Genomic DNA, 27867 nt, shown 5'->3' with positions numbered 1-27867 from the left:
AGCAGGGCGGTGGCAGCTACCATGGCGGTGGCGGCGGCGGCGGCCTGCACTTCCCCCCGGCCCTCTCCTCCCTGCCTCCTTATCCAGGTTACCCATCCTCGCTGCCCCGTTGTGGGCCCCCCGGCAGGGCTTTTTACTCTCTGCCCAGGAGTGGAACCAAATCAGGATTCTATGGCCACCCAGGACATTTCAGAGGGCTACCTTACCAGGGCATGATCCATCACGGGCCTCCGCACCAGCAGAGGCCGCAACCCCTTCTCCCCTTCACGCACGCTCTACCTGCTGCCCCAGCGGTGCTTCCTCCCAGCGGGAGCCGCCCCCTGTGCCCTCCTCCTGTCCCGACCTCGGTGCGGTTAGGTGGGCCCCCGACCGCGGCCCCGCAACCCATCAGTGTCAGTAGGCCCCTCCCTGCCGCTCGGGCAGGGGGCACCCATCCTGCCAGGAGCCAGACTCACAAAAGACATCCTGCTGATGGGTCTGGGGCCCAGCACGGCCCCGCACACAAGGGACCCCCACGCATATATACCTCGTGGCACCAGTCACTGCCCAGGAGGGAAGCCAAAGTCCCTCCACCCTCCACTTTTTACTCTTTGCCCCGAGGCCAGCCTCACCATCATCACTACTTCACGCCGCACCCCCATCAGCCCCTCGCAATGCCTCCCTCAAGGACTCCTGCCACCTATCAGTCTTTACCGCGTCGCCCAAGTGGAGGAGCACTACCAGCAGGAGAAGGAGGAGGAGGAGGAGGAGGGGGGGGAGGAGCAGGAGGAGGAGGAGGAGGGAGAGGAGGAGGAACAGGTGGACCAGGAGGCCGGGAACTTAAGTACGACCCCATGCCCAGGCGAGATATGAAGGGTATCGAGACCACGCCTCCGGTCCCACCCCCAACGGCTTTCAAGCCCGTCATCCCTCGTCGGGAGTCCAAAGGCAGTGTCGAGCCTCTTTACCAAGGACTATACAAACCTCGAAGGTCTCCTGACGACGATAACGATGATGATGGCTTGTATTCAACAATAAAGCCCCCAAGAACTTCTGACGACCCACTATACCAAAGTCCCCCCGAACTCTTGTACACGCGCCCACAGCCGCCCGAAGCCTTTTCGAGGCCACAAATATCCAGTTCTACTTACACGAGACCCCCAGAGCCAACTTACACTCGCCCCCAGCCTCCTGAACCTCTTTATTGCCGATCACCAGATCCTCCTTACTCGCGGTTACAACCCACAGAGCCGCCTCCCCCTCCCCTTTCTCGACCTCAGCAGCAACCAGACTCTTCTTATTCACGACAGCCAAAGACAGAGGTGTCCTCATCTTTCTCACGACCACCCATACCTCCACTCGATCCGTCTATCCCAAGAACTCAGCAATCGGAACATGCATATTCCAGACCTGAGCCTTCTTTCTCCCGCCCTCTACCACCAGAACCTTCCTTCTCACGACCACAGCCCCCAGAACCTTCCTTTTCACGACCACAGCCCCCAGAACCGCCATATTCTCGAGCACCAGCACCAGAGCCCCCTCTTTCACGGCTGCAGCCACTAGAAACTACCTTTTCGGGGCCGCAGCCTCATGAACCTTCGTTTTCCCGACCCAAACCCCCAGAGCCGCCTTTCTCTCGCCCACAACCTCCTGAACCCCCATTCTCACGACCGCAACCGCCAGAACCATCATTTTTACGAACGCAACCACCAGAAACCTCTTTTTCCCGACCACAACCACAGGAACCCTCCTTTTCACGACCGCAACCACCCGAACCCTTATTCTCACGACCACAAGCACCTGAAACCACTTTCTCTCGTCCACATGCGACAGAATCCTCCTCCACCTTTTCGCGACCACAACCACCTGAAACCTCTTTCCCCTCCAGACCGCAACCTGACGAATCACGACCACCGATTCCAGAACCTCGCTTCTCCCGACCCCAACCTCCTCCAGACGCAACATACTCTTCCTTGTCCAGACCCAGCCCTCCGGACCCCATCTACACGAGGCCCCCTCATCCAGATTCATCATACAAACGCCCCCCACCACCGCCCGAGCCTGCTTACACTCGCCCACTACCGCCCATGCCAGCGCCTACAAGGTACAGACGTCGTACGATGGAACCCGAAGATGTTCCTCCACCTCTTCCTCCTCCTCGACTGACCACGGGGCCTCTTGGCTCTCACAACCCACTGGTGAGCTCTCCGCTAGGCCCTCCTCCACCTGTTCCTCCAACCGTCACTCAGCCCTCGCGTACTCGAGTTCCGTCGTCCTCGTATCGCCATTCGATGTCCTCGTATGCCAGTAGCAGCACTAGCCCAAGTCCCGAAGACCTGCTGACAAGGTCTTGTCCTCCTGTGATTCCGCCGAGGTCGTGGCCGGCGATAGCCAGTTCAGGCGAAGAGAGCGAGGACCTCTACTCTTCCATCCCGTCACTGGTGAGCACTACACCGGACTCGCCTCCGTCAGCTAACTCGCCCCCCTTGCCCCCGCGTGTCCCAAAAAGAGTCACTGCGTCAGCATCCTGGGACTCCCTGGGATCTACCAACAGGGAAGCGAGTTCGGCAGCAGCAGCGGCACGTCGGAGGCGGCGATGCAAATCAGACCCGCGCGTGGACGCTGGTGTCTTGCACCGCCTCGCCTTCACCATTTGGCACACTGCACTGCACATAGAGAAGGAGGTCAGGTCAAGGCACGCTAGGCCCTCGAGGGCTCAGGATTGTTTGGTCACGGCATGTCCTTTCTCCTCACCTTCCCCACTTACCCTTTTCTCCCCATTCACATGCTCTTCCCCCCCCCACCCCTGCAGCTTCCCATCGCATCGCATCCCATTTAGTACCTCCCTTAGTAACGTAACCTTTCCTCGGTCAATACTACATCCTTGTGTTGTTGTTGCGCCGATGCTCTTGCTCACTGTAATGTTGCCCTTTGTCCTCGGACATGATGACCTGTGCCTGCCCTTTATTTGTACAATAATGACGCAGTGTGTGTGTGTGGTTTTACAATACGAGCCACTCGAGACCCGTTGCCACTGCGTTAAGTTCTAAAAGTTGTGTCAGTGTAGTGGAGTATCTCTTCCTTTTACTCCCCTCGTTCTGAGGCTATCCTGTACGTAGGTAGAGTTTTGAATTAGTTCCCTTAATCCCCTCTTGGGTTTCCAAGGTCTCGCAGCATGATGGTAGAATCCTCTTCTCCCCCTCCGCTCTTCCTCCTCCGGTTGCCCCTGCCTTTCCTCTTGGTGCCCTTTCTTGAAGCAACTCCTATGGCTCTCATTACTCTCAGACGCATGTTACTTTTATCTCTTTGTTTGTCGTCATGTCTCAAAGCTTCATCGAACAACTTTAAAAAATGTCACACATGTTGTTTCTGTTAAGTTGTGTTTACTTTGAACATTATCATTGACGTACTTTGTTCATAGTTCGCTGAAACACTAAGTCGTGTATTCTCATATAATCTTTAGCCAAGTTCTTGAGACATGCACGACATTTAGTTGTTCTTTTAAATTTTGATTCATGCTTTAACGATCCTTTGCTTGGTATTTAGGCCCAATTTGTTGTTGATTAAGAATAATTTAACTTCTTGGCATTTCTTAGTTCATATGATATCTTAACATGAAACTGAATTCTACCATCATTCTTATAAATGTTTTGACGTTTTGTTGCGTTGATGTCTTTTTCTTACGTTATCTGTTATGGTTAACCTCTGAGGTGATACTCGTACGTTATTGGACACGCAACCACGGCGTTCTTAGTCTTTCGTAGTCTTTGAGGATGCCAGTTTTTGAACACGCTACTGTTTATGAAACATAAAACTACAGTTTGCTTTTGAAGTTGAACAAGACTTTTTTTTCCAGAGCATTCCACTCCGATCTATGTCTCCCGTCCACCATAGACTAGGAAGTTGACATTTTACTCACGAGTCATTAAGACACTCTTACTCAAGTTCAGAGACTTCTCCTGTAACATCATGACTTATATCCTGTTCTGAAGCCTCCCAGTATCATTCAGGAACATTCCTGTTTCATTTTGCCCGGAAGCAATCTCTCATATGTCTGCCATTACCTCCCAACTCCCCTGTGACTTAAAAGAATTTACGTTTTTTTTCAGTACTTTTCCCAAATTTCAAACGTCGTCATACTCACCCCATCGCAATCCTTAAACCCGTTTGTAATTACCTAAGGCCAAGTGCGATGTTAATTGACTGTTTTCTCGTTTATCCAAAAGCCGTGACCACAGTAACAGTATCAATTCCTATTCACAGCACCATAGCAAATATACTATTAGTATAGTGCAGGCTGTGTTACTAGTATTTTTGTTGTGTGGAGACGCTGCATAAACCATTTTAAGTAGGATTACTTGGTCATTCCTCGTCGTCTTCTGGGTTTTTCGATATTCACTCTCTTCTCACGTATTTTTCCAATTCTCGTATGATGTCCTCGAGTTTCCCCACAGCTCCTGCCAGACTGTCCTCTCTGTGGGCTTATGCTCTTCTTTTACCTTCTCCTTCTTTTCATAGACCCTTTGCAACGTATTCTGTGCATTGCCTACACTTTCCATGACCTTTCTCTCCATCTCAATGCCCCCTTCTCTCTCTCTCCCTCTTTCTCTCTCTCTCTCTCTCTCTCTCTCTCTCTCTCTCTCTCTCTCTCTCTCTCTCTCTCTCTCTCTCTCTCTCTCTCTCTCTCTCTCTCTCTCTCTCTCTCTCTCTCTCTCTCTCTCTCTCTCTCTTTCTCTCTCTCATGGGAGCATCTTCGCTTTCAAGGCAATAGGCATTAACGAGAGACTTCAGGATATGTGCGTTCTTCATGGCATACGGTTTGTAGACTCATGACATATTTTATGGACGAAGCGATTTGTTCGCAAAAGATGGCGTGCATCTTAATCAACGTGGCAAAGTAATATATGATGACATGGTCAACCAGGTTCTTTACCGTGTCATCCACTCAGATCAGAGAAGGACTCCTGCTCTGAGGGAGATCTCTCTCTCTTTCTCTCTTTCTCTCTTTCCCTCCCTTCCTACCTCTCTCCTTCCCTACCTCCCTCCCTCCCTCTTTCTCTTTCAATCTCTCCCTCTACAGAAATTACTAATATAATAAGCGAACTTACAGCTGTTATCTTAGGGGATTTCAACTGTCATGTAAACTGGGAAGACAGGACAGGGGACGATGAAAGCAAGAGGCTTCTTCACTTTGCAGATGAAGCATTTTTTTTACCCATTGGGTACAACAGCCTACATAGGGAGAAAAGGCTAACCCCAAGAAGTTCTTTACGTTAACAGTAGAAAACGAGTAGGAAACAAAATTGGTCCTTAGCGTGACTGTGGTGGAACGCTTCAGAACATAAACCTTCTGGTCGCCAAACTTGAGGATGGACGTGCAGAGGCTAGAACAAGTTCAGCCACGAGCAACGAAACTTATTCTCTCCATTAGGCACGTGGGCTCCTAGAGGCGTCTCAAGGCTTTGTGGCTCTTTTCTCTAGAAACCAGGAGATTGCGAGGTCAACTAATAGAGTTTTTCAAAATACTTCAAGGATTTGATAACATTGATTATTGACATTTTTCAGTTTGAACGTGAATACCACTCGCAATCATGGGTAGAAGCTCAGTCACCCTCGTTACCCTTGTGACAAGGTTGGTCATTTTTTTACCTATAAAATCTGCAACACTTGGAACAGACTGTCAAAGGACGTGGTAAACAGTTCCTTAGTTCAGCAGTTCAAAAGACTGTTAGACAAGGTGCTACTTACATTAGTTTAAGTAATAGTATGAATCCCCAGTAACATTTTAACGGTACCTCCTCGGTATGGGTTATAAAACCTCTTGAGGTACTGAAATTCCTTGTAACTTTCTGTCTGTTTGTCTCTCTCTCTCCATCTCTCTCTCTCTTTATATATATATATATATATATATATATATATATATATATGTATATATATATAATATATTTCTGTCTATCTCTAACTGTCTATTCACTCTCTCCACTCTCTCTGTTTCTTTCTCCACACACTCTATCTCCACCTCCCCCCCCTCATTCTCTCTCACTATTCACTGAGGAAGTAGAGAAGGCAGTCCCTGAACCAGTTCTGGTACACGAGGGAGAGTCCATGGAGGATATTCATAGTAGGAACATCTAAGTCTTAGCCTTGCTAGACAAGCTTAGCGCAAACGAGTCTCCCGGTCCAGATGGATTCCTGCCAAAGCTACTGCGGGAGGTTCGCGAGCAGGCTGCTCTCCACCTAGTGGGGATCTTCAGCGAGTCTCTGCGGACAGGAGAAGTGTCTGGGGACTGGCGGGCGACAAACGTGATTCCCATATTTAAGAAAGGAGATCGCGTAAATCTAGGGAATTACGGACCTATCATCCTTACTTCTATTGTAGTGGCTCTTTTCTCTAGAAGCCAGGAAGGTGTTATTGTTGATAGAATAGATGAGTTTCTGGACGGAGAGATCCTGTTATTAGACTTGAAGCATGGTTTTCGGAGTCACAGATCATGCTTAACTAACCTGATAGATTTGTTTCATGTCATGCTTCAAGGATATGACAGGAACAGAGCAATCGACATACTTTATCTCGACTTCCAGAAAGCCTTTGTCAAGTTCGAGCCATGGGTATTAGAGGAGCAGTGTTAAATTGGGTTGAAGCCTGGTTGAAAGATAAAAGTTATTAATGGGTCATGGTCTAGCTGGTCTTCTGTTACCAGTGGGGTGCTCCAAGGATCTTTATTAGGTCCGCTCCTCTTCATCATCTATGTTAGTGATATAGATATTGGAATTGTGAGCAGCATAGCTAGGTTTGCGGATCACGCAAAGTTGGGAGCAAATGTCGCAACACCTAAAAGTGTAGAAATTCTTAGGTTAGACTCAGAGAAATTGGGATGGTGGTATGAGAAGTGAATGATGCCATTTAATCTGGATAAGTGCAAGACTATGCAAACCAGAGAGCAGATTATTCTATTTTGGGTCATGACATAGCAAATACAGAATTGGAAAAAAGACTTAGGTCTCTTGATTAGCAGCGATCTCAACCCATCAAAACAGTGTATTGAAGTAGAAAAGAAGGCACAAAGGCTGTAAGGTTACATCAGAAGACAGTTTCGTTACCTGAACCAAAAAATAGTCTTGACACTTTACATTTCCCTAGTTCGTCCCTATATGGAAGACTCCGTCCAGTTCTGGTCGCCGAACTTGAGGATGGACGTGCAGAGGCTAGAACGAGTTCAGGCACGAGCAACGAAACTTATTCCTTCCATAGGACACATGGGCTATCAGAGGCGTCTCAAGGCTTTGTGGCTCTTTTCTCTAGAAACCAGGAGATCGCGAGGACAGCTAATAGAGGTTTTCAAAGTCAAGGATTTTATAACATTAACAATCGACATCTCTTCATGATGAGAGAAGCTCAATCCCCCTCGTTACTCTTGTGACAAGATTGGTAATTTTTTACCTATAAAATCTGCAACACTTGTAACAGATTGTCAAATAACGTGGTAAACAGTTCCTCAGTTCAGCAGTTCAAAAGACTGTTAGACAAGGTGCTACACACATTAGTTTAAGCAATAGTGTGAATTCCCGACAACCTTTTAACGATACCTTCTCAGTATGGGTTATAAAACCTCTTGAGGTACTGAGATTCCTTGTAACTCCTAACTCTATCTCTCTTATTCTCTCATTCTCTATCTCTCCCCTCTGCCTCTCTCATTCCCTCTCTATCTCTCTCTTTTTCTCCCTCCCTCTCTTCCTCTCCCTTCCTCTCTGTCTCTCTCTTTATCTTTCTATTTGTGTCTGTCATTCTCGCTCGTTCTATCTCTCTCTCTCTCTCTCTCTCTCTCTCTCTCGATCTCTCTCTCTCGATCTCTCTCGATCTCTGTCTATATGTCTATATCTTTGTGTCTGTATCTCTCTCTTTCATTCTTTCTTTCTATCTCTCTCTCTCCCTCCCCCCTCTCTCTCTCTCTCTCACTCTCTCTCTCTCTCTCTCTCTCTCTCTCTCTCTCTCTCTCTCTCTCTCTCTCTCTCTCTCTCTCTCTGATTACCTATCTCTCTCTTTTTCTATCTCTGTCAATCTATGTGTCTCCTTCTCTTTGTCTTTATGTCTTTCTGTCTGTTTATCTGTTTTTCTGTTTGTGAATGTTTCTTTGTGTATTTCTCTCTCTCTCTCTCTCTCTCTCTCTCTCTCTCTCTCTCTCTCTCTCTCTCTCTCTGATTGTCTGTCTCCGTATTTCCGTCTCTGTCACTCTGTCTTTCTCTGTCTCCTTCTCTCTTTCTCTCTTTTTTTTCTCATGATTACCCTGTGTCTCTTTTCACCTCCCAATTTTTTTCTTTTTTTTATCTGTCTTCGCTCTTTTGGTCTTTGTCTTCTTTTCTCCCTCTGTTTCTCTATACCTGTCCTCCTCTTTTTTTGTCTCTTACTCTTTTTTCTCTGTTTTCTCTACATCTTCATCATATTATATGTTATGCCCCAATTTTCACACACACATCCTTTTTTTTGCTCTTATTTCTCTTTACTTTACTCTTCTATCTACCATCCCTTCTTTCACCTTTTACTTTGTCTCATATCTTGAATTCATAGTTGCTCCACCTCGCCACGTCTTTTTCTGTTTTTTGTTTATTTTTTGTCTACCTCGTTGCCTTCTGTTTGAACGTCCTTCTTCTTTTGGTCGTATTCGTCCTTTTCATCTCCATCTCTGTATTTACCTCGTTAAGTCCTCCTTCCTTCCTCCCTGCTCCTCCACTCGTCTCTGCACCATCATCATCATCATCGTCCTCCTCGGTTTCCCACAGCTCCTAACACCTGCCTCCTCCTCCTCCTCCCCATCTCTTCTACTCTCTTCTTTACATTTCTTAGTTTCATTGTTTGGTTTGTTTTCTTTTTCTTTTTCTGTTTCTTCTTCTTTTGCTTCTTTTCTTCTTCTTCGTCTGCTTCTGCTTCTTCCTCTTCTTTTTCTTCTTCTTTTTTTTTTCTTCTTCTTCTTCTTCTTTTTTTTTTCTTCTTCTTCTTCTTCTTCTTCTTCTTCTGCTTCTTCTTCTTTTTCTTCTTCAACTTCTTCCTCTTCTTCGTCTTGTTTTTGTTCTTCCTCTTTCTCTTCTTTTTCTTCTTCATTTTCCTCTTTTTTCCCCTTCTACGCTTCCTCCTTCAGTTTCCCTTATTGTCCTCCTCCTCTTCTTTCTCCTTTTCCCCCTCCTCCTCCTTCTCCTCCATCTCCTTTTGCTCATTCTCCTACTCTTCTCCTTTTCTTCCTTTTGCTTCTCTTCCTCCTCCTTCTCCTCGCTGTCCTCTTACTCCTTTTCCTCCTCCACCTTTTTCTTACTCATCCATGTTTTCCTACTCATCCGTCTTCTCCTCTTAAATCTCTTTCACCCCCACTCCTCCTCCTCCCCTACTCCCCCTCCTTTTCCCTCTACTTTTTCCTGCCTTTATTCTCTTCCTCCTCCTCCTCTTCCTTCTACCTCTCATTTTTCCTTTCCTCATGCCCATCCTCATCCTCCTGCTCTCCCTATTTCCCCTTATCCTCTCTTCCTCCTACTTCTCCTTCCTCTGTCTCTCCTCTTGTTCCTCCATCTCCTCTTCCTCCTCCTCCTCCTCCTCCTCCTCCTCCTCCTGGCCTGCGTCTCGGGACAGGTGCTTTCCGCAGTACTCTACGAAAAAGCTTGTATGCACAAAGTGGATACTTCCTGGATATCCACCCACCGCATTTTGACATCATTGAAATATCTTTACCGTATCAAGAGTATCCCTACAAAGCCAATCTCCCACACCATTGAAACCTCAATTACTCATCAGGAATTAAACAAAAATCCACATAATATCCATTCATATGGTAAAAGAATGGCAGACTCTTCACTGAAAATTTACTACAAATTCCTCACTTTAGCTACCTTAACAAAAAATCAAATGCCAACTTAAGCCATCCCACAAAAAATTCTCCTTTGCCTATCTACCCATTCAACAAACATCAACATATACATCGATCCCCCCCCCCGCTCGAACCATGGAATGGATGACTCAACAGTGTCCCAGACTGAAACAAGATCTGGATCTCTCTCCCCCATCGCTTTCATTTTTACTGTTGAACTCATGGCCATCCTCACTACCCGATACATTATCTACAACTCCCCGTCCCCTGCATCCCGCATGATTATAATAACATATTCACAAAATGCTTTACAAGCCATCCCCACCTCCATGCCCCACCATCCACTGGTCCACAAGATCTATGCATGGATCATTCAAATCCTTCTGCTGGGTGCCATCTCATGTGGGCATTCCAAGCAACGAAGGAACTGACAAGGCTGCTCGAAAGGCGGCACCCACCCCTGTCGATGCCTGCAGCGGACTATCACCCAGCCGTCAATGTTAACAGAGAGAATGAGCCCTGGTCAACATTCTGTACACGCTCCTCGTACATCCTTATATTTTTACTCTCATTTCGGGAGTGGGCAGCCTCAACAGTTAGATCGCTGTAAAAGGGGGCCAATCTTCTCTGTCATACTTCTCCCCCACTAATACAGCTACTCCATTAATGTTACTACTACTACTACTACTACAACTTGTGCTATTAATACTGCTGCTACTACTACAACTGTCTTTCATTTGGTACTACTTTTTATTCTTCTGATCGACCTCCCTCCTACTCTGTGTCTTCTCTTAGTCCGTTTCTTTTTTCACGTCGCCTTTTTGCTCACTTCTTTCCAGTGCTTCGCTTGCTTTTCACGGCCTCATTCCCTTGCTCTTGGTGTCCCTCTTCCTTCTCTTTTCTTAATATCTGAGGTTGTTTTGTCTGCCTTGTCTTGTCTGCCGTAGCCTGCTAGCCCTTCCTCTTAACCAGCATTTCCCAAACTGGGGGAAATTTGAAGTTACCAAGGGGGAAATAGTTACACTACCTACAAAAAAAAAAAAAAAAAGAAAAAAAAAATTATATATACATATATATATATATATATATATATATATATATATATATATATCAGATGGATTTTCTCATGCCTGAGATAGAGCATGTCTGTTGTAGATGGGCGGTGTGGTTTACTATGTAACTATGTTTATCAGTTTATTTGTACTTTTTTAAATAGATTAGTAAATAGTCACAGTGTGTCTTGTCATGAAGGGGGAAATATGCATGATTAAACTGACTGTAGGGGGGAATGATAGAAAAAAAAAGTGTGGGAACCACTACTCTTAACAATGTCAGTATCCTTAGCTTTTGTACAATTTATCGTTGTTTGTGTTGTTTTCAAACTTTTCTTCCTATGAGGCCTCTTGTCCTTTGGGTATGCGGCTCACGCACTTGATGGTTTTCCTCTTGTATATAGTAGTGTACTCCTACTCACCACATAGAACCCCTGTCTGATCGTACCTTACGTGCATTTACTAGCTGTATTGGCTAGCTTCAACTCTTTTAGGAAGTTGGTTCCATAACAGTCTGAGTGTATGTTGGTCCTCTTTCTATAAATATTTTTCTTTCATCTCATTGACTCTGGTTTTGCTTTGTTACCACACAAAAATATTTTTACCAAATTTGTCCACAACATTCATGGCGGCTCTAAACACTGCCAATAGTTTGCCTATCTTGTAACATGATCAGCCTCAGAACACCCATTCTCTTATTATATCAGCAATATCTGTAAAAATCTTAGTCTTTGCCCTGTGAATTTTCTTTGTCTTGTTTATATATTTCTATTCATGTGACTACCACACCACTGCAGTATATTATAGTCTAGGTAAATCATGTCTTTGTTTAGTAAAATGGTACTGTTATGTTCTTCAATAGATAATTTTCCCAGGCGATCCTTTTGATGTGTTTTTCTGGTGACAAAATATCCATAACCATCACTACCATGCCTCCCTCTGCCTTAGCTTTTGTAATTAAGTCATTACCCATTATTTTTTAGCATAGTGATGGCCTATTATTATTTACTCTAATTTCTTTACATTGAAGTTCACTTGGCACTTCTGGCTCCGCCCATGTACCCTGCCCAGATCTTCTTGTAACAACCTACAATTCTCTGTTTTTACTTTCCTCACGATCTTAACATTATTATGGGAGTAAGGACAGCAGATATAAAATGGGGGGAGGAGTATGACGGAAAAGATTGGAAGCAATAAAAAGATGTTTTGGAAGGAGGTTAAGAGAGGAAGGGGAGGTGAGTCAAGTAGAGATGAAAAGCTAAAAGGCGCGAATGGACTGATCTTGACGGAAAAGGAGGCGGTAAGGGGAAGATGGGCAGAATATTTCAGAGAGCTGTTGAAGGTGGAGGACGATAGGGAGGGATTGGTGGTAGCAGTGGAAGGCGCTAGGGGGATGACGGTGATGGGAGAGGTAAATGGAAGAGAAATAAGAAAAGACGAGTTTCAAGTAGCTCTGAGAATGATGAGAGTAGGTAAGGCACCTGGGTTAGGTGGTTGTTATGTAGTGTCTGAAGAAAGGAGGTACAGTAATAGTGAGGTTGTTTATTTTGTGTCTAAGGGAGATAAGAGTGCCAGAGGACTGGAGGAGTGCCTGTATAGTTCCGCTTTACAAAGGAAAAGGGGACAAATGAGGGATCAGTTTGTTGAGTGTAGTTGGGAAGGCTTATGGGAGGGTTATAATTTAAAGGATTAGGAGAGGAACAGAGGGAGTAATTGGTGAGGAACAGTGGGTTTAGGGAAGGTATGGGTTGCTTGCATCAGAATTTTGTGGCAAGACAGATGTGTGAGAAAGCTTTAGGAAAAGGTAATGATTTTTTTGTGCCTTTATGGATTCGGAAAAGGCTTATGACAGGGTAGACAGGAAGGCACTGTGAGAGGTTCTGTAGATATATGGGATTGAGGGAAAGCTGTTAAAAACAGTCAAGATTTTTTACGAGAGTAGTAGAGCCTGTGTTAGAACCAGAAATGGAGAGAGCGAGTGGTTTGAGGTAAAGGTGGGACTACGCCAGGGATTGTCATGTCTCCATGGTTGTTCAATGTGTACATGGATGGGGTGGTGCGGGAGGTAAAGGTGAGGGTAATGGGCAGGGGACTGGAGATGGTTAAAGAAAATGGAGAAAAGTGGGAGGTGAGCCAGTTGTTGTTTGCTGACGACACTGCGCTTGTGGCAGGGTCAGAGGAAGGATTAAGGGAGTTAGTGATGGAGTTTTGGGACGAAAGCGATAGGAGAAAGTTGAAGGTAAATGTGGGTAAAAGCAAGGTGACGAGATGCACAATGGTAGAGGATGACAGTGAATTGGAAGTAAGTCTAAAAGGAGAGAGGCTGGAGGAAGTGGATAGATTTAGGTATTTGGGGTTGAATGTGGCAGGAAAGGGAGGAGTGGAGGTTAGGGTAAATTGTTGGTTGAGAGAAGCAAGTAAATGCACTGGGGGATTAAAAAGTGTTATGAAAAATAGGTATCTTGAAATAGATGTAAAGAGGAGATTGTATGAAGGGGTGGTTGTACCGATGGCATTGTATGGGTCAGAGACTTGGACTTTAAGAGAGGCAGGAAGGAAAAGTTTAAATGTGTTTGAGACGAAATGTCTGAGAAGTATGGTAGGGGTTATGGTTGGATAGAGTGTGAGAAACGAGGAGGTGAGGAGGAGAGCGGGAGTGGAAAAGGAGATGGCAGATAAGGCTGATGAAAGATTATTGGGATGGTTTGGACACATGGAAAAAATGAGTGATGATGAAAGATTAGTAAAAGAGGTGTGGAAGGCAGAAGGGGAGAGATTAAACTTGAGGGGACGGCCGAAGATGAGATGGATGGATGGATAGGGTGAGAGAGGCGTTGAGTAGAAAGTATGTTGAGCAAGGAAGGGAGAATGCAGGAGATAGGGATGAGTGATGAGTGACTGTATATAGATGATACTGTGATGCTAGGAATGGAGGGGCGGGAATTGAGGAGTGGTTATGTGTGAATGATCTTTTGACGCAGCCTGAAGGGATTTCTACCCGTCTTCTTTCTCTGCATGAAGGGTCGGGGAGGTGGGGTTGCTGATCAAGTGAAGTGGCCTTGTTGCGGATGTACTGTGTCTTGCTACATTGCCTCTGACCCAGAGAAGTGGGCGGGATACAAGGATGACCCGTCATCCATGAGGAGCTAAGATGAGAGGGAGGAAAGGGTGATGGAATGGGTGACTTGGTTACCTCCCTTATTAAGCATAAGTGGAAATCTTATCCATCATATCATTAACATATACCAAGCATATTAGTGGCGTTAGACTCTTGTGGGAATACACTAGTAAATTCTCTCTATTAAGACATCCTCTCCTTTATTTCAATTCTCAGTAGTCTGTTCTTCAGTAAGTCTATTGCAGCAGTTTTTCAAAACTCCGATATGTTGCAGCTCCCATAATGATTTTCGTGAAGCAACTTATCGAACGTTTTCTATAGGTCCAACTCAGGCCACCCAACCATGACTCTTTTTGCGATACAATGAGACTCCAACTGGAAACACGTTTCTCCTTTCATGAAGCCAAATTGGTTTTCTATCAAGAGTTTTCCCGCCTCTTAACACTTCGACCAACCGTCTCTCGCATTTCTTTGGCTTATTTTCACTATCAGACTGGTCAAAGACACTAGTCAGAGGAGGGATTTTCAGTCTTAAAAATGCGTAGCATAACCCTGGGGGTATGCTAGGGGTTTATCAGGGGGTACGCATTAGGTAAATATGTATAATATCTTGTTATCTTAGTTTAGTGTTTTTTTGCATATTTACATTTACTATATTGGTATGCTATGTACGCCTTCACTTCACTACCTACAAACATACACAACAGAATGTTATTTTGTGTTTTATCTTTTTCCATTTATCGTAAAGGGGAGGGGGTATATATGACTGACATTAAGAATGAGTAAAAGGATACGTGATGAGAGAAAAGGTTGAAAACCCCCGGTTTAGAGTAATCTTCCTGTCATCACCTTTATAAGTAGTCGCAATATTGATCATTTTCCAGTCATTTTGACACTTTTTCTCTTCTTAATGAACACACAAAAATGTCATGCATCTCGTCCACCAGTTGTCCACAGACATTCTTTAAATATCCAGAATAGATCCCGTCAAGTCATGTGGCATTCAGGCCCAATGCCTTCAGTAGTTTTCGTAACTCTTGCGCCTCCGTTTTAATGTCATACGAGTGAGTACAATACTAACTCCTGAAAATTCCTTTCTCTCCCTCTAAGCAGTTCTCCTTGACAAATTAGGATTGGAAGTTACTGTGCAACATTTTTCTTGCGCATTGGCATCTTCATACACTGTTTCATCCACTTTCAACTTATTCATTTCCCCGCCGCAGGCTTCAATTTACCACTAACGAATCGATAGAACAGTTTTTGACTCGTTTCTACAATTGTCGATTCCTTTTGATGGAATAGTTCCTCTCCTTCTCCATCTTTCACAAGTTTTATTCTATCTTATTTTTCCTATTTTGTAGAAACAGATCTTTGGTTAAACCATTTTTTTTTTCAAAATTCTTTTAGTTACGGTTTCGCTATACTTTTTTCACTCATAATCTGCATATGTGCTTGAAGTATCCCATCTATACTGTGTCTTTAGACTACCGGAATTCTCTCCAGTTTGTTCACCACCACCACAAAAAAAAAATATATATATATTACATAAGATTTGCCCTCCCAAAGTTATATGTTTCTTGCCCTTACAAATCCCTCCTTAGTTCTGAATTCCCCACAGTCAAATGGAACTCCAGCCCTACATGGTCACTCTTCCCTAGAGGGCATCGATAAACTACGGAATCTATAATATCTGGCTCTAGTCAACAGTAAATCCAATCTGGCAGGTGTGTCATTCCCTCTCGCCCCTTGTAGTTTCTGTGACCTGTTTTGTAATTACATTATCTGTTGCTCTACTTAGTATAGTATTACCACATGGCGCTATATTTCAGCATGATTTCCACTCCTCCCAGTATACCTCTCTGTAGTTGAAGTCACCTCGTAGGACCACATTGTCGCTCCTTTCGACTCTTCATCTGTGTTTCTGTGTCTAACAAAATATCTTGATAATCTTCTTCACTCCATGCCCTCGTCTTCAGGGGCACATACATCACTGCCGAATCTCTGATCTATCCCTTTCACTGCCACTTTCATTTCTATTAATTAGGCTCCTTCTCCCAGTGCCACCTTGACCTCCTTTAAGTTCAACTTCACGACCATTATTACATCTCCTCTCTGTCGCGTCTCTCCCTTCTCCCTATTTCATATATCCCCCTGCATATTTTTTGTCTCTGCTGAACAAGTTTCCCTCCTCGAATGTTTATTTACCTCCAACTAGGTAATATTAAGCCACCAGTATCGATATACGCCACCTTCAAGTTCCTTACAGTGTCCTGAATTGTTTTTCCTCTAACACCAGATACCATTTCCTCAGCTTTCGGTCTGTCATTATCCTATAAACCTAGGCTTTGTTTGTTTCCTCACGTTTGTTTTTCTCCCTAAGGCTCCTTGAATAAATCTCTAATATTTACTCTTTCCTCCACTATTGTGTCTCCTTATCGATTTTTTTTAAGCTTGTCAGTGACTGTTAACCTTAGCTGATGATCTCTTTCACCACAGACTTCCTCAGTCTAGTCAGTGTCTGTCCTATTGTTAAATACTATTGATACTATCTCCTTGGTTTTTACAAGTGTCCTGTTGTACCTTTATCCCTTTAGAAGGGCTATAATCTTTCGTCCATCCCATGATATATAACTCTACCTTTTTAACCATCATGCCTCTCAGTAGCAGTTCTTCCAAATTATCATGTCCTTAATTTTCCTGCTGTTCAGTTACCTCTAAAATGAGCTTATTCTTCTTCATGGGCGATTTTCTTTAGTTGCTTTATTGTCCGCATCAATTTGATTAATTTCGTCTATTTAGTCTTGTAATTGTATAAGTGCCATTTTCTGTTCCAAATCTAGTTTTATTTCTTTCATTTCTGCAACGAAATATATAATATTTCAGTGACTCTGTTTAATTTTTCCATCTGTTTTTGTGAAAATTTATTTCTCCATCATTTCTTCTTTAATAATCCAGAAAAATCTAGATAAGATACTAAAAAAAGAAAGAAGAAAAAATTTGTTGCCATTCATCATGATGTTTACATCAGATATTCATGGCATGGTGTAGCTAAAATACTGTTAAAAAAATGTAACGCTTCCTTTTTATCCTTCACATATTTGGGAGCCTCGTGCACAAAATCTAGAAATTGTATACTACAATTTAGACATATTTGCACTTCTATGAGAATTAATCCTTGATATATCCAAAGGTCGGAGTTACGCGTGTTGATGTCACGTTGAGTGCTGCGTGCGTGTCTGTGTGTGTGTGTGTGTGTGTGTGTGTGTGTGTGTGTGCGTTTGCGTGCGTGTATGTGTATGTTTTGGCAGGACCAAGGATCAACTAGGTTGCCGCCATTTGTGCGCGTGTGTTTGTTTGTTTGTGTGTGTGTGTGTGGGGGGGGGGGTGTTGGAGCAATGCTCATAGGTCCCGCCTCTTTTCCTCCATTGTCAAACCTTGCCGTAAATTCTTTTGTAGCGTTTGGTTGGGATATATTCTGTCTAACTTATTCCACAAGTCCACACTTGTATGTGGAAAGCTATACTTCTTGACATCTTTTAAACATATTTTTATTCTATGACGTCTCATCGGTTTTCCTTCACGTACCAGTAATCCTTTTCTGTCCACTTTCTCCAAACCTGCCTCCAATTGAATTGTTATCATGTCGCCTCTATCTCTTCATTCTTCTAAGTTGGGCAGTCCCAGTGTCTTTACTCTTTACTCATGTAACATGTTGTTTAGACCAGGGATCATCTAGGTTGCCTTTTGTATTTTCTCAATATTTCTTACATCTACATCACTGCTACTTATTCCAGTTTTGGTAGTATCAAGGTATGAGTGATTTTCTTCCCTAAGTCCTCATCCATGTCTTGAAATGCAACTCTTATATTTGTCATTTTCTTTCAATGAACTTCAGCTGATAAGTCATTTTTTATTGTGATACCCAAGTTCTTATCTTCCTTTGTTTTTGCCGTTATTTCATTTCCCATTTTGTAATCCATCGTCAGTCTTTTCTTGTTTTGGCCTATTGTCAATATTTTGCTTTTCATGGTGTTAGAATTTATTTTACACTCCTGAATCCACTAATATACTTTATCCAGGACCCTTTGCAAATTATACAATCACACTCGCTTTTTACCCTCTTCATGATTTTTGTATCGTCAGTGGATATGTTTACATAGCTATTGATTTCTCCCGTTATGTCATTAATATACACGAGGAACATTACAGGAGCCAAAACTGAGCCTTGTGGTACACCGCTGGTTACTTTTTTCCATTTAGATTTTTCATCTCTCTACTGTTTTCATTAGTCTGTCTTTTAATAAATATTTTATTTATTCTAGTATATTTCTACTGAGGCCTCCTGTGTTTTCCAATTTCCATATCAATCTCTTGTGTGGCACCTTGTCAAAGGCCTTTTCCAAGTCCAAATATACACAGTCCACCCCCATCCCTTTAATGCATCATATCATTCATTCTCGAGTTAAAAATGAGCAGTTTTGTAATACAGGATTTTCCTTCTCTGAATCCATATTGATTGTTTATTAACATTCATTGTTGTCCTAGATGTTTCATCAATCTAGTTTTTACTATTTTTTCAATATTTTGGTGTGTTCGCGCGCGCGTGTGTGTGTGTCTGGATGTCAATGTTTTCAGGGGAGTGTCAGATACATCTTTTAGTAGAAGGTAAATTAAGAGCGGAGGAGAAGGAAAAAAGATGTGAAGTAGAGAAGTGTTGAGAATTAAAAAATTGAGTGAAAAGGAAAAGGCGAAGGAATACCAGAAGCTGGTGGTGAGGGAGACAGGGGAGATGGGAGTAGAAGACGAGTTGGTATCTTTTAAGGAGGAAGTGACGAAGTGTGCAAAGATGATATGTAGGACGAGGAGGATGTGAGGGAATAGAAGGAAGGGTAATATACGGTGGGAAGAAGATAGCATATGTGGATTGCATATGAGAGATACAGGTATAGAAGAGAAGCAAAGAGGAGAGTAGATGTGAAGCGGTAGTCAGGTAGAAAGAAAAGTGTTAAAGGTGCAGATGGACAGATGTTAATGGAAGAGATAGTAAGGGGAAAGTGGGTAGAGTATTTCAGGGAGTTGTTGAATGTGGAGGAGGTTGAAGAGGAGTTGATTGTGGCAGCGGGAGGAGAAAATGACAGGTCTATAGGTAAAAATGAGGTACAAGGAGCATTGGAAATGATAAAGGCTGACAAGGCACCTGTTTTGGATGGATGTCATGTGGAGTGTCTGAATAAGGGAAGAAAAGCTATATATTGTGTTTGTGAGGTTGTTTAATGTGTGCCTGAGGGAATAGAGTGTTCTCTATTTAAGAGTAACAACAAAAATAGTGATAAAAACACTGTGGATACTTTGCTGTTTATTGTTCTAGTTCACACCCAGCTCAACACTAGCCTGTTCTATATCACTCCCAAGATTGAAATAGTTATCCATGGCTGGATACGCCTTAACAACCCGTGTCACCTAACGTTACTGTGTTGAATTAATTTACATTCCATATATTACAATAGATAGACTGTCATAATTACATATATGTATATATATATATATATATATATATATATATATATATATATCACGGGAGTTGATACAAACTTCATGTAAAATTGATCTGATATATATACTCGCTTACCTACTTTGAATGTAATTGAGGTTTGAACAATTAGTAACGAAAATTACGTGATGCGGTTGAACTAATTTTCATAACATACATTGCAATAACTACCCCCCCCACACACACACACACATTATATATATATATATATATATATATATATATATATATATATATATATATATATATGTGTGTGTGTGTGTGTGTGTGTGTGTGTATGTGTGTGTGTGTGTGTGTGTGTAATTGAAGAAATTTGCGATAATCGTGTATGTCTGTGGAAACATTTTGTTATTGTCTGTAAGGAATGAAGGCTATTTTTAGATATTCATTTGTCCAGTGAGTCTGTCTAGTATGCCTTTGTCGTATGTATATATGTATGTGTGTAGGTTTTGCATGGCCTTATGAGTAACAGAAAGGCTCGGTCCGTTATCAGGAGCTGGCCTCAGCGACAAGTGAACAAGTTGAAGGTATATGCAACGGCAGAGAGTACATCGAAATGAAACATAAGACTGAACTGAACATGCGAAAAAATTGTATATGAGTATATATCTCTTAAAACTAATGAGTACTGACGAAGTAGATAATACTTTGGAAACCCTAGGAGTGAAAGGAACAATTCAGGTAAGTGTGGTACGAATTCTGAGTGCATACGGGGTTCAATATGGGAAGATGCTGTGGAGGAGAGGGAGACCGCTCCGAGGAAGGGGTTGTAGGGTTATCAGGGTGAATATTATGCAAGTTGAGGCCACGGGGAACTTTCTTTATGTGATGAACGTGCAATACTCTCTAGTTTCCTGACAGTCATACTGATTGCATGCTCTGACTTTATTTCCCGATACTTTCTGAATGAGTCTGTAAGGTCCAAGAATGATTCTGTAAAGTCAGAAGCAAGATGACGGAGTACATTAATGATCTTACAATTTTGGCGTTCAACCAGGCCATTTGAACTGGGGTGGTATGAGAGGGTGTTGTATTTTTTAATATTAAAGGATTTATAGATGATAACAAGAATATCATTATTGAACTCCGTACTGTTGTCTGAAAGAAGAGTTCTAGTAGTGAAATGACAAATGAGTGTTTGTAAGAACCTGTGCAACGTGTTGTGCAGTCTTGTCTTGGGGTGGGGCGAGGATGCAGAATCTGGAAAAATGTTCCATACAGACGAACAAGTATTGGTTTCCATTGAGGGTACGGGGGAGCTTGAGAAGTTCGATGGCCAAGGTATCAAAAGGTGGGGGATAAGTTAGGAGAATGGCCTGACCGCGAACATGACGACCTTTGTGGGAGTGACATGAAGAACGTTTATCTATGTAAACATGGCTATCTTAACGCAATTATAACCAGAAATACTGTAATCTGGCTTGTGCAGCGCACTTATCCTTGCCAGGATGTGCAGCAATAAGGGAATCATGAAGAAGGTGGAGCACTTCAGGAATCAGGGCAGAGGGTACTGCCTACTGATTCATTGAACGGTGCGGTTCGTGTTTATGATCCAGCGTTGCTTGATGATACAGAACATCATCAACAAGCGAGTAGTTTTGTAAGATAGTTGGGAAGTCTGAAATGTCTGTTGTGTTCCCTGATTCTAAGAAGAATATCACACGTTTCCATAGTGGGTCTGAATGCTTTGCAGCTTTGACGCGTTCCTGAGTGAGGTTGATATGGGAAGATGTTGTGATGGCAGCAGGATGCCTACTCAAGGCATCAGTAACTGTAGCTTTACCGTGAACATAATAGAAGTAGGGCATATGCTCTTGAATGGTGAGAAACCAGCGAGCAAAATTTCCTGATAGATTTTCTAACTTAATAAATGTAAGATAGCTTGATGTCCTGTAGAGACGTGTATTTCGAATTCGAGAATGATGTCTTTGAAGTGTCTGAGGGCGTCCACTACAGCAGGAGCCTCGATTTCTCTGACAGTGTAGTTAGGTTCTGCTTTGATAAATGTGCGACTGGCGTATGCTTTGGGGCGGAGGTGTTTTCGATGCTGTTGCATTACAACTGCACCTAATCCGGAACAGGATCTTTCAGTGTATAATGGAAAGGGAAGCAGAAAGTCTTGGAATGCAAGGACAGGGGCCGTAGTTAAGGCAGTTTTGAGAGCAGCAAACGCTTTGTCATATTCAGGAGTCCATGTGAAGGGAGTATCCTTCTTTAGTAATGATGTGAGGGGCGCCGCTATTCTGGCGTAGTCAAAAATGTATCGCCGATAGAAATCTGAGACATCCCCCACCCCCCATAAAAAACAAAAAACAATGTGTTCTACTAAGGTAGGTTGAGGGAAGAGAACGACCGCTTTCAACTTGCCATTGGCCATAAGGACACCATGCGCGTTAAGTACATGTCATAGGAAGCGTATCTCCTTAAGGAAGGAGCACTTCGTAAGCTTCAGTTTCAGACCTGATTGTGCCAGTGGAGAGAAGGCAGCTTGTAGTGTTTGTAAGTGTTCAGTAACATATTTTGAGGCAATGACTACATCATCAAGATAGCTGAAGACGTTCTCACCGATCAGTACGACGAGAACTGTGCTCATGAAGGAGCAGAAACAAGTCCCATGGCCAACCTTTTGAATTAGAAATGACCATTTGGCGTACTGAAACTGTAAGAGGTCGGGATTCAGGAGCAAGGGGGATTTGAAAATAATCAGACATAAGGTCGAGAGTAGCAAAAACAACATTGTTTTTATCTAATGATTGAAAGAGGTGTTGCAATACTGGAATCGGGTGTTGACCCGGGATAGTTAATTTACGTAACTCGCAGAAATTAACAACTGGGCGGAATAAACTGTCTTGTTTAGAAACAATGAAAAAGGAAAATTCCATTCTGAGAATGAAAGCTCGATTATGTCCCGAGCAATCATGTTTTCAGTGGGTGTGTTTACCACATTTAATTTGCTATGAGGAATTCTGTGAAAAGAGATATAGCATGGTTTTGCATTAGGTCTAAGGGGAATGCGATGCTGAATGGAGCATAAGGTTGAAAACGAGGAAATACCTTTGACAAGGACGGTTTCTGGCATACAGACTACGTCGCTATCCGGGGCCCAGAAAACGCGAATAGCTTTGTGTACTCACGAGGGTGCACCATCGTAGGACTGCGTGAGTTTCTTTGGAAAGTGTTAACACTCGAGAGGGTGGGGCGGAATCAGTGTAAAGCTCATCTAAAAGAGGGTGGGGAGGGGTCCTCTGTTGGCGAAATGTAAACGGAGTCATATCCTCACGTGAAGAAGCAGGGCTACTGTCATGGAAGGAGTACCGATAACTGACGTGGGGACATGTTCTGTAGGAAACAGTACATATATTTTCATCGTATTAGCCATATTAACTTTAACAATATGATTCCTCATTGAAGTTCACAGCAACCTCTGTGTTTACGACTTTCTTGCTGAGGAGCTCTACGACTCTAACTATGGAACAGTTAGCAGGAGATAGCTCTCATAGGAGTTGTCCGAAGGACAAAGTGAGTTCTTGTACACAAAGAATAGTTTTGTTATAACAAGCTTTCGACCTACATAGATTGTCTTCAGGTTCTGATACAGGCAAAGATGCTAGCAGTTTATAAAGTAGAATTAGGGTGCAGGGTGGTAGAAAAACAGGAACGTGATTGGTCGAGACTGGCCAATAGGGATCTAGGCATTGTCCTGGGATTCCATTCGCGAACCTGTCTGAGCCGTACGGCGTTTGTCTTCATCCCTTACAATCATATATCTCGGGTTAAAATTTCTTAGGCTCAGAACAGTGTACATATTAATGATTTTGGAGTTGATGGAGGGTTTTTGTCTTTCATGTAAAGAGTTTTTAATATATGGAGTCAGGTGTCTTTTTCGATTAGCCTTTGGCCAACATATTTCTAGTCAGACGAATACTGTGAGCCTCTTCTGTTTTTTTGTTTTTTTTGGAGGGGGGGGCTACGTTGGATAGTTGTAGTGTTAGGCGCCTGGAGAGCTTCGTGGTGGTTCTTCCAGACAGATTTGCAAACGGGATACCAGGACAGTACCTAGATCTCTATTGGCCAGTCTCGACCAATCACGTTCCTGTTTTTCTTCCACCCTGCACCCTAATTCTACTTTATAAGTTGTTAACATCTTTGCTTGTATCAGAACATGAAGATGATCTATGTAGGTCGAAAGCTTGTGTACAAGAACTCACTATGTCCTACGGACGTAGAACTCCTCAGCAAGAAAGTCGGGAACACAGAAGCTGCTGTCATCATGAGGACCTGCTACCTATATACACAATCAATATATATATATATATATATATATATATATATATATATGTATATATGTATATATATATATATATATATATATATATATATATATATATGTATGTATTTGAGGAAGGAGCGGAAACGACCGCTCGAGAAGAGCTTTTGAGTTTTATTACCGACGTTTCAACACTTACGTCTTTTTCAATGTAATACCTTGAAAAAGACGTAAGTGTCGAAACGTCGGTAATAAAACTCAAAAGCTCTTATCGAGTTTCCGTTTCCTCTCTTTCCTCAAAGTTGTCACGATGAATAATCATCATATGTATATATATATTGGTGTGTATATATATGTATATATGTATATATATATATGTATATATATATGTATATATATGCATATGTATATATGTATATATATATATATATGTATATATATATGTATATATATATATATATATATATATATATATATATATATATATATATATGTTATCACGAACAGATGTGACTTGATATCTGTCTCCAGTGACAAAGATATTTGTTTTGGCCTTGATGTGGTAATAATCGAGACAAGGTATGCAACTGAAACGCGTATGGTACATTTTCAAAATTTTGCTTAAATTCAAACTGAGATAGATTAAAAAATGGAATATTATTTTCTTGTCTTGAATCTTCTCTGTAATATATTATCTTTACTAAAGCATATATATTCTGTATTCTAAATGCACGAAATAATTATTATGAGAAATGGAACATGATTGGTATTTGTCAGTATCACCATATACCACTTAACCTATAGGTAGATTTAGTAAAGTTTGAAAGATAAATACTAGGTATATGTTGCTTTTCAAGACTTAATGATAAGCGAAATATCTATCAACGATTCTTTTTCATTGATCTGGAAAGATGAAGAGTCCTTGTCATATCTTTGAGATTATTTTCTTTGATCCGGGAAATTTATGAGTCTTATAAATCGTTGAAATAAGTTTTTATCTGATAGACGAAGGATTTTGTATACTGAACTTTCCTATACCTATTTTCAGTTCAGCTTGGGTTGACGATTGGTATATCAGGATGTCAAGGAGTCCTTTCTTAATTTAGTCTTCCCTGGCACTTGACATATAGTTTTGAGGCTTGAATATGCAAATTATTGAGTCTTGTAAGATTTAGGCAGCTACCTGATTAGTTGCGAGAATTGGTGTGGGTGTGTAATTCTCATCTTTCTCACCCAGCGCCTGGTAGACCATGACTTGTCAGTCACCGATGCTCTCCCTGCAAAGTCCCTGCATTGTCTCTGATCCCTGAGGAGCTCCTGGCTCTCTGTGTCGTCTAGCTTTTCTCCTCTGCTCTCAACTGCTTCCCTGATGCCTTTTGCCCATCGTTTCGTAGGTCTTCCCACTGGCCTTCTCCCTTGTGGTGTCCATTCCAGTGCCAGATTCAGCAGCCTTTCCTTTTTCATTCTCTTTACATGTCCATATCATCTTAATTGGTTTTCTTCCACCACCTCAGTAATGATAGTTATCCCTAACATCCCGTCTAATATCAACATTTTTTATCCGGTCCCTTCTGGTTACCCCCTTTAATCAGTCTTAATGTTTTCATCTCGGAGGCCGCCCGTATTCTTTATTTGGGCCTTTGTATTAAAGTCCAAACCTCTGAGCCATAGAGTAATATTGGACGAAGAATGGTGGTATAAATGATCATTTTTGAGATTTGGGGAACATTATATTCTCTTAATATTGGACACAATGTCATCAGATTATTGTTATATTCAGTTATTCTCTGTTTTATTTATTCTTCTTATTTATTCTCTACATTAATTTGCACATCCAAGTGGGCCTACTGAAACTTCTGCTTTCGTTTGATCTGTTTTCCTTCCGTGGCTATATTTGAGTCTACACGTTCTCGTCTTGCTTCATGACTTATGTTCTTATGTTTATTTTCATCCCATTTTCGTCCATTTTTTATCCATGCCTTGAAGATTCCTTTCTGAGTCACAAATGATAATAGTATATCACCTGCATAAGTTGACATTATTTTGCCTATGGTTCTTTCAATTTCCTTAATACATTTGTACATGAATACTATAAACAAACGTGTAGAGAAGACTCCCCCTTGTCTAACTACTGCTGATTACTCATAATCAGCAATTCAGTTTTAAGAATGTTTTAACCCTCCATTTTCATCAGAATTTTGTTAGATTAACTCGCACTTTTAATAAATTTGGTGTCCAAGTTGTCTTTGAAAATAACAACACTGTTAAAAACAGGTTGATTAAAAATTCACCTGCGTGTAATGAAGGCTGTATTTATAGTATCCCTTGCAAAAATTGTAACTTTAATTATATTGGCCAAACATGCAAGGATTTAAAATTGAGAATAAACCAACATAAATATAACATCAGAACAGGGCAAGTTTCAAGTGGGGGTGTTTTTGCATTTAAGGGATTTTAATCATTCCATTGATTGGGATAACACAAAGAAAATTGTCTTAAGTAAGGACATTAAGGAGAGGAATATCATAGAATCATGTTACATAAAAGCTTCGTTTGAGAACAACATGAATATGAGTATGGGAATGTATGAATTAGATAACTTTATAACATACAAAATTGTTGACAGTAGCCGGCTCAAATGTCCGGCAGTGCTGAGAGAGTGAGGTCACAATGGACCTGTCCTAATTTCCCCTAATGTGCTTATTTTGTATGTATATATATATATATATATATATATATATATATATATATATATATATATATATATATATTGTCACTGTTTCCTTACTTTGTATCTTTGAAATAGACAAAAACGTTCGGTCACCTTTAATTTTATTTTCCAAGTGGTTTTATTACACACACACACACACACACACACACACACACACACACACACATATATATATATATGTATATATATATATATATATATATGAGTGGTAGGGTGGTGAGTTTAAACGCCAAGAATCCGTTGAAGTTTGATTTCTGACGTTTCGTCCAACTATAGTCAGCGCAAGGAGAATTGGCCGATAAGGCGGGGCTAGGAGATTTCCCGGTGTTGCCACATGTGGGCATCCATGGCGAGAACGTGCATGTGGATGCAATGTTTTCTGAATGCAGTATGAGGGGGGCGGGGCCAGAGATTAGATGTAGCGGCAACGTCGCTCTCTCATGTATATATGCCATATCTAGACTTAAAGAAACGAAACCTTTGTATAGAAAACATTGCTTTGATTTTTACCTCAGTGGTGGTGTGTGACAAAAAATTATGATATAATCATATGAGGCAACATTATAAAACTATAAAATAGAATTATAAAATAAAATGAAATTATAGAATAATTATATGTGGCACCACAGGGGAACTCCCAGTATAGGACTTCTTCAGAGTCCTAGTTGGACGAAACGTCAGAAATAAAACTTCAACGGATCCTTGGCGTTTAAACTCACCACCCTACCACTCATTCTGCCTTCACACCTCAACATATGTATATATATATATATATATATATACATATATACATATATATATACAATGTATATATATATATATGTATATATACATATATATATATACTAGTGTATCCAGGAAGAATATTTTCTTGTTGACAGACGAGATTAAATGATATTGCTGTTTCTGCATTATTTATCTTTTTGTTAAGAACTTCAATTTCTCTTGCTAATTTACGGTGTTGGACTGATAGTTTGCTGAGTAGCTGTCCGTATGAGGTTGCAACGCGCCATATCACACTGCTCTACATGGAAAGATACACACACACTGAACTGGAAAGACTTACCCAAGTCCTTATTAACAATGGGTATAGTAACAAGTTAATTAACGAAGCAACAAAACGGGCCATCAACAACTGGTATTCTAACAAACCTACCACACAAAAACAAGAAAACATAAATATATATTACAGAAATTACATGTCATCAGAATATAAGACAGATGAAAAAGTCATTAAGGACATAATTACAAAACACGTCAAGCCCACTGACCCAGAAGACAAAATATCACTGACCATATACTACAAGACCCGAAAGAC

General features: G+C 41.8%; 1 protein-coding gene across 5 annotated transcripts in view; it reads left to right on the top strand.

The window, feature by feature from the left end:
- Positions 1-27867, top strand: part of LOC143024025 (tensin-3-like) — a 257123-nt gene that overhangs the window by 46471 nt on the left and 182785 nt on the right. For 2 of the 5 annotated variants that reach the window (XM_076182731.1, XM_076182730.1), the window contains exon 1: positions 1-2663. This exon is cut by the window's left edge. The exons of 2 other annotated variants lie outside the window; for them this stretch is intronic. In XM_076182731.1, coding sequence (XP_076038846.1) covers positions 1-2663 — 2663 coding nt within the window. The remainder of the gene's footprint in view (positions 2664-27867) is intronic. One more of the 5 variants, XM_076182732.1, reaches the window with a different exon arrangement.

The sequence above is a fragment of the Oratosquilla oratoria genome, unplaced genomic scaffold (genome assembly GCF_046742065.1).
Source record: "Oratosquilla oratoria isolate Oo_2021 unplaced genomic scaffold, ASM4674206v1 SCAFFOLD81, whole genome shotgun sequence".
Lineage (NCBI taxonomy): Eukaryota > Metazoa > Arthropoda > Malacostraca > Stomatopoda > Squillidae > Oratosquilla > Oratosquilla oratoria.
The sequence above is the reverse complement of the archived record's forward strand: the minus strand, read 5'-3'. Positions and strand labels throughout refer to the sequence as shown.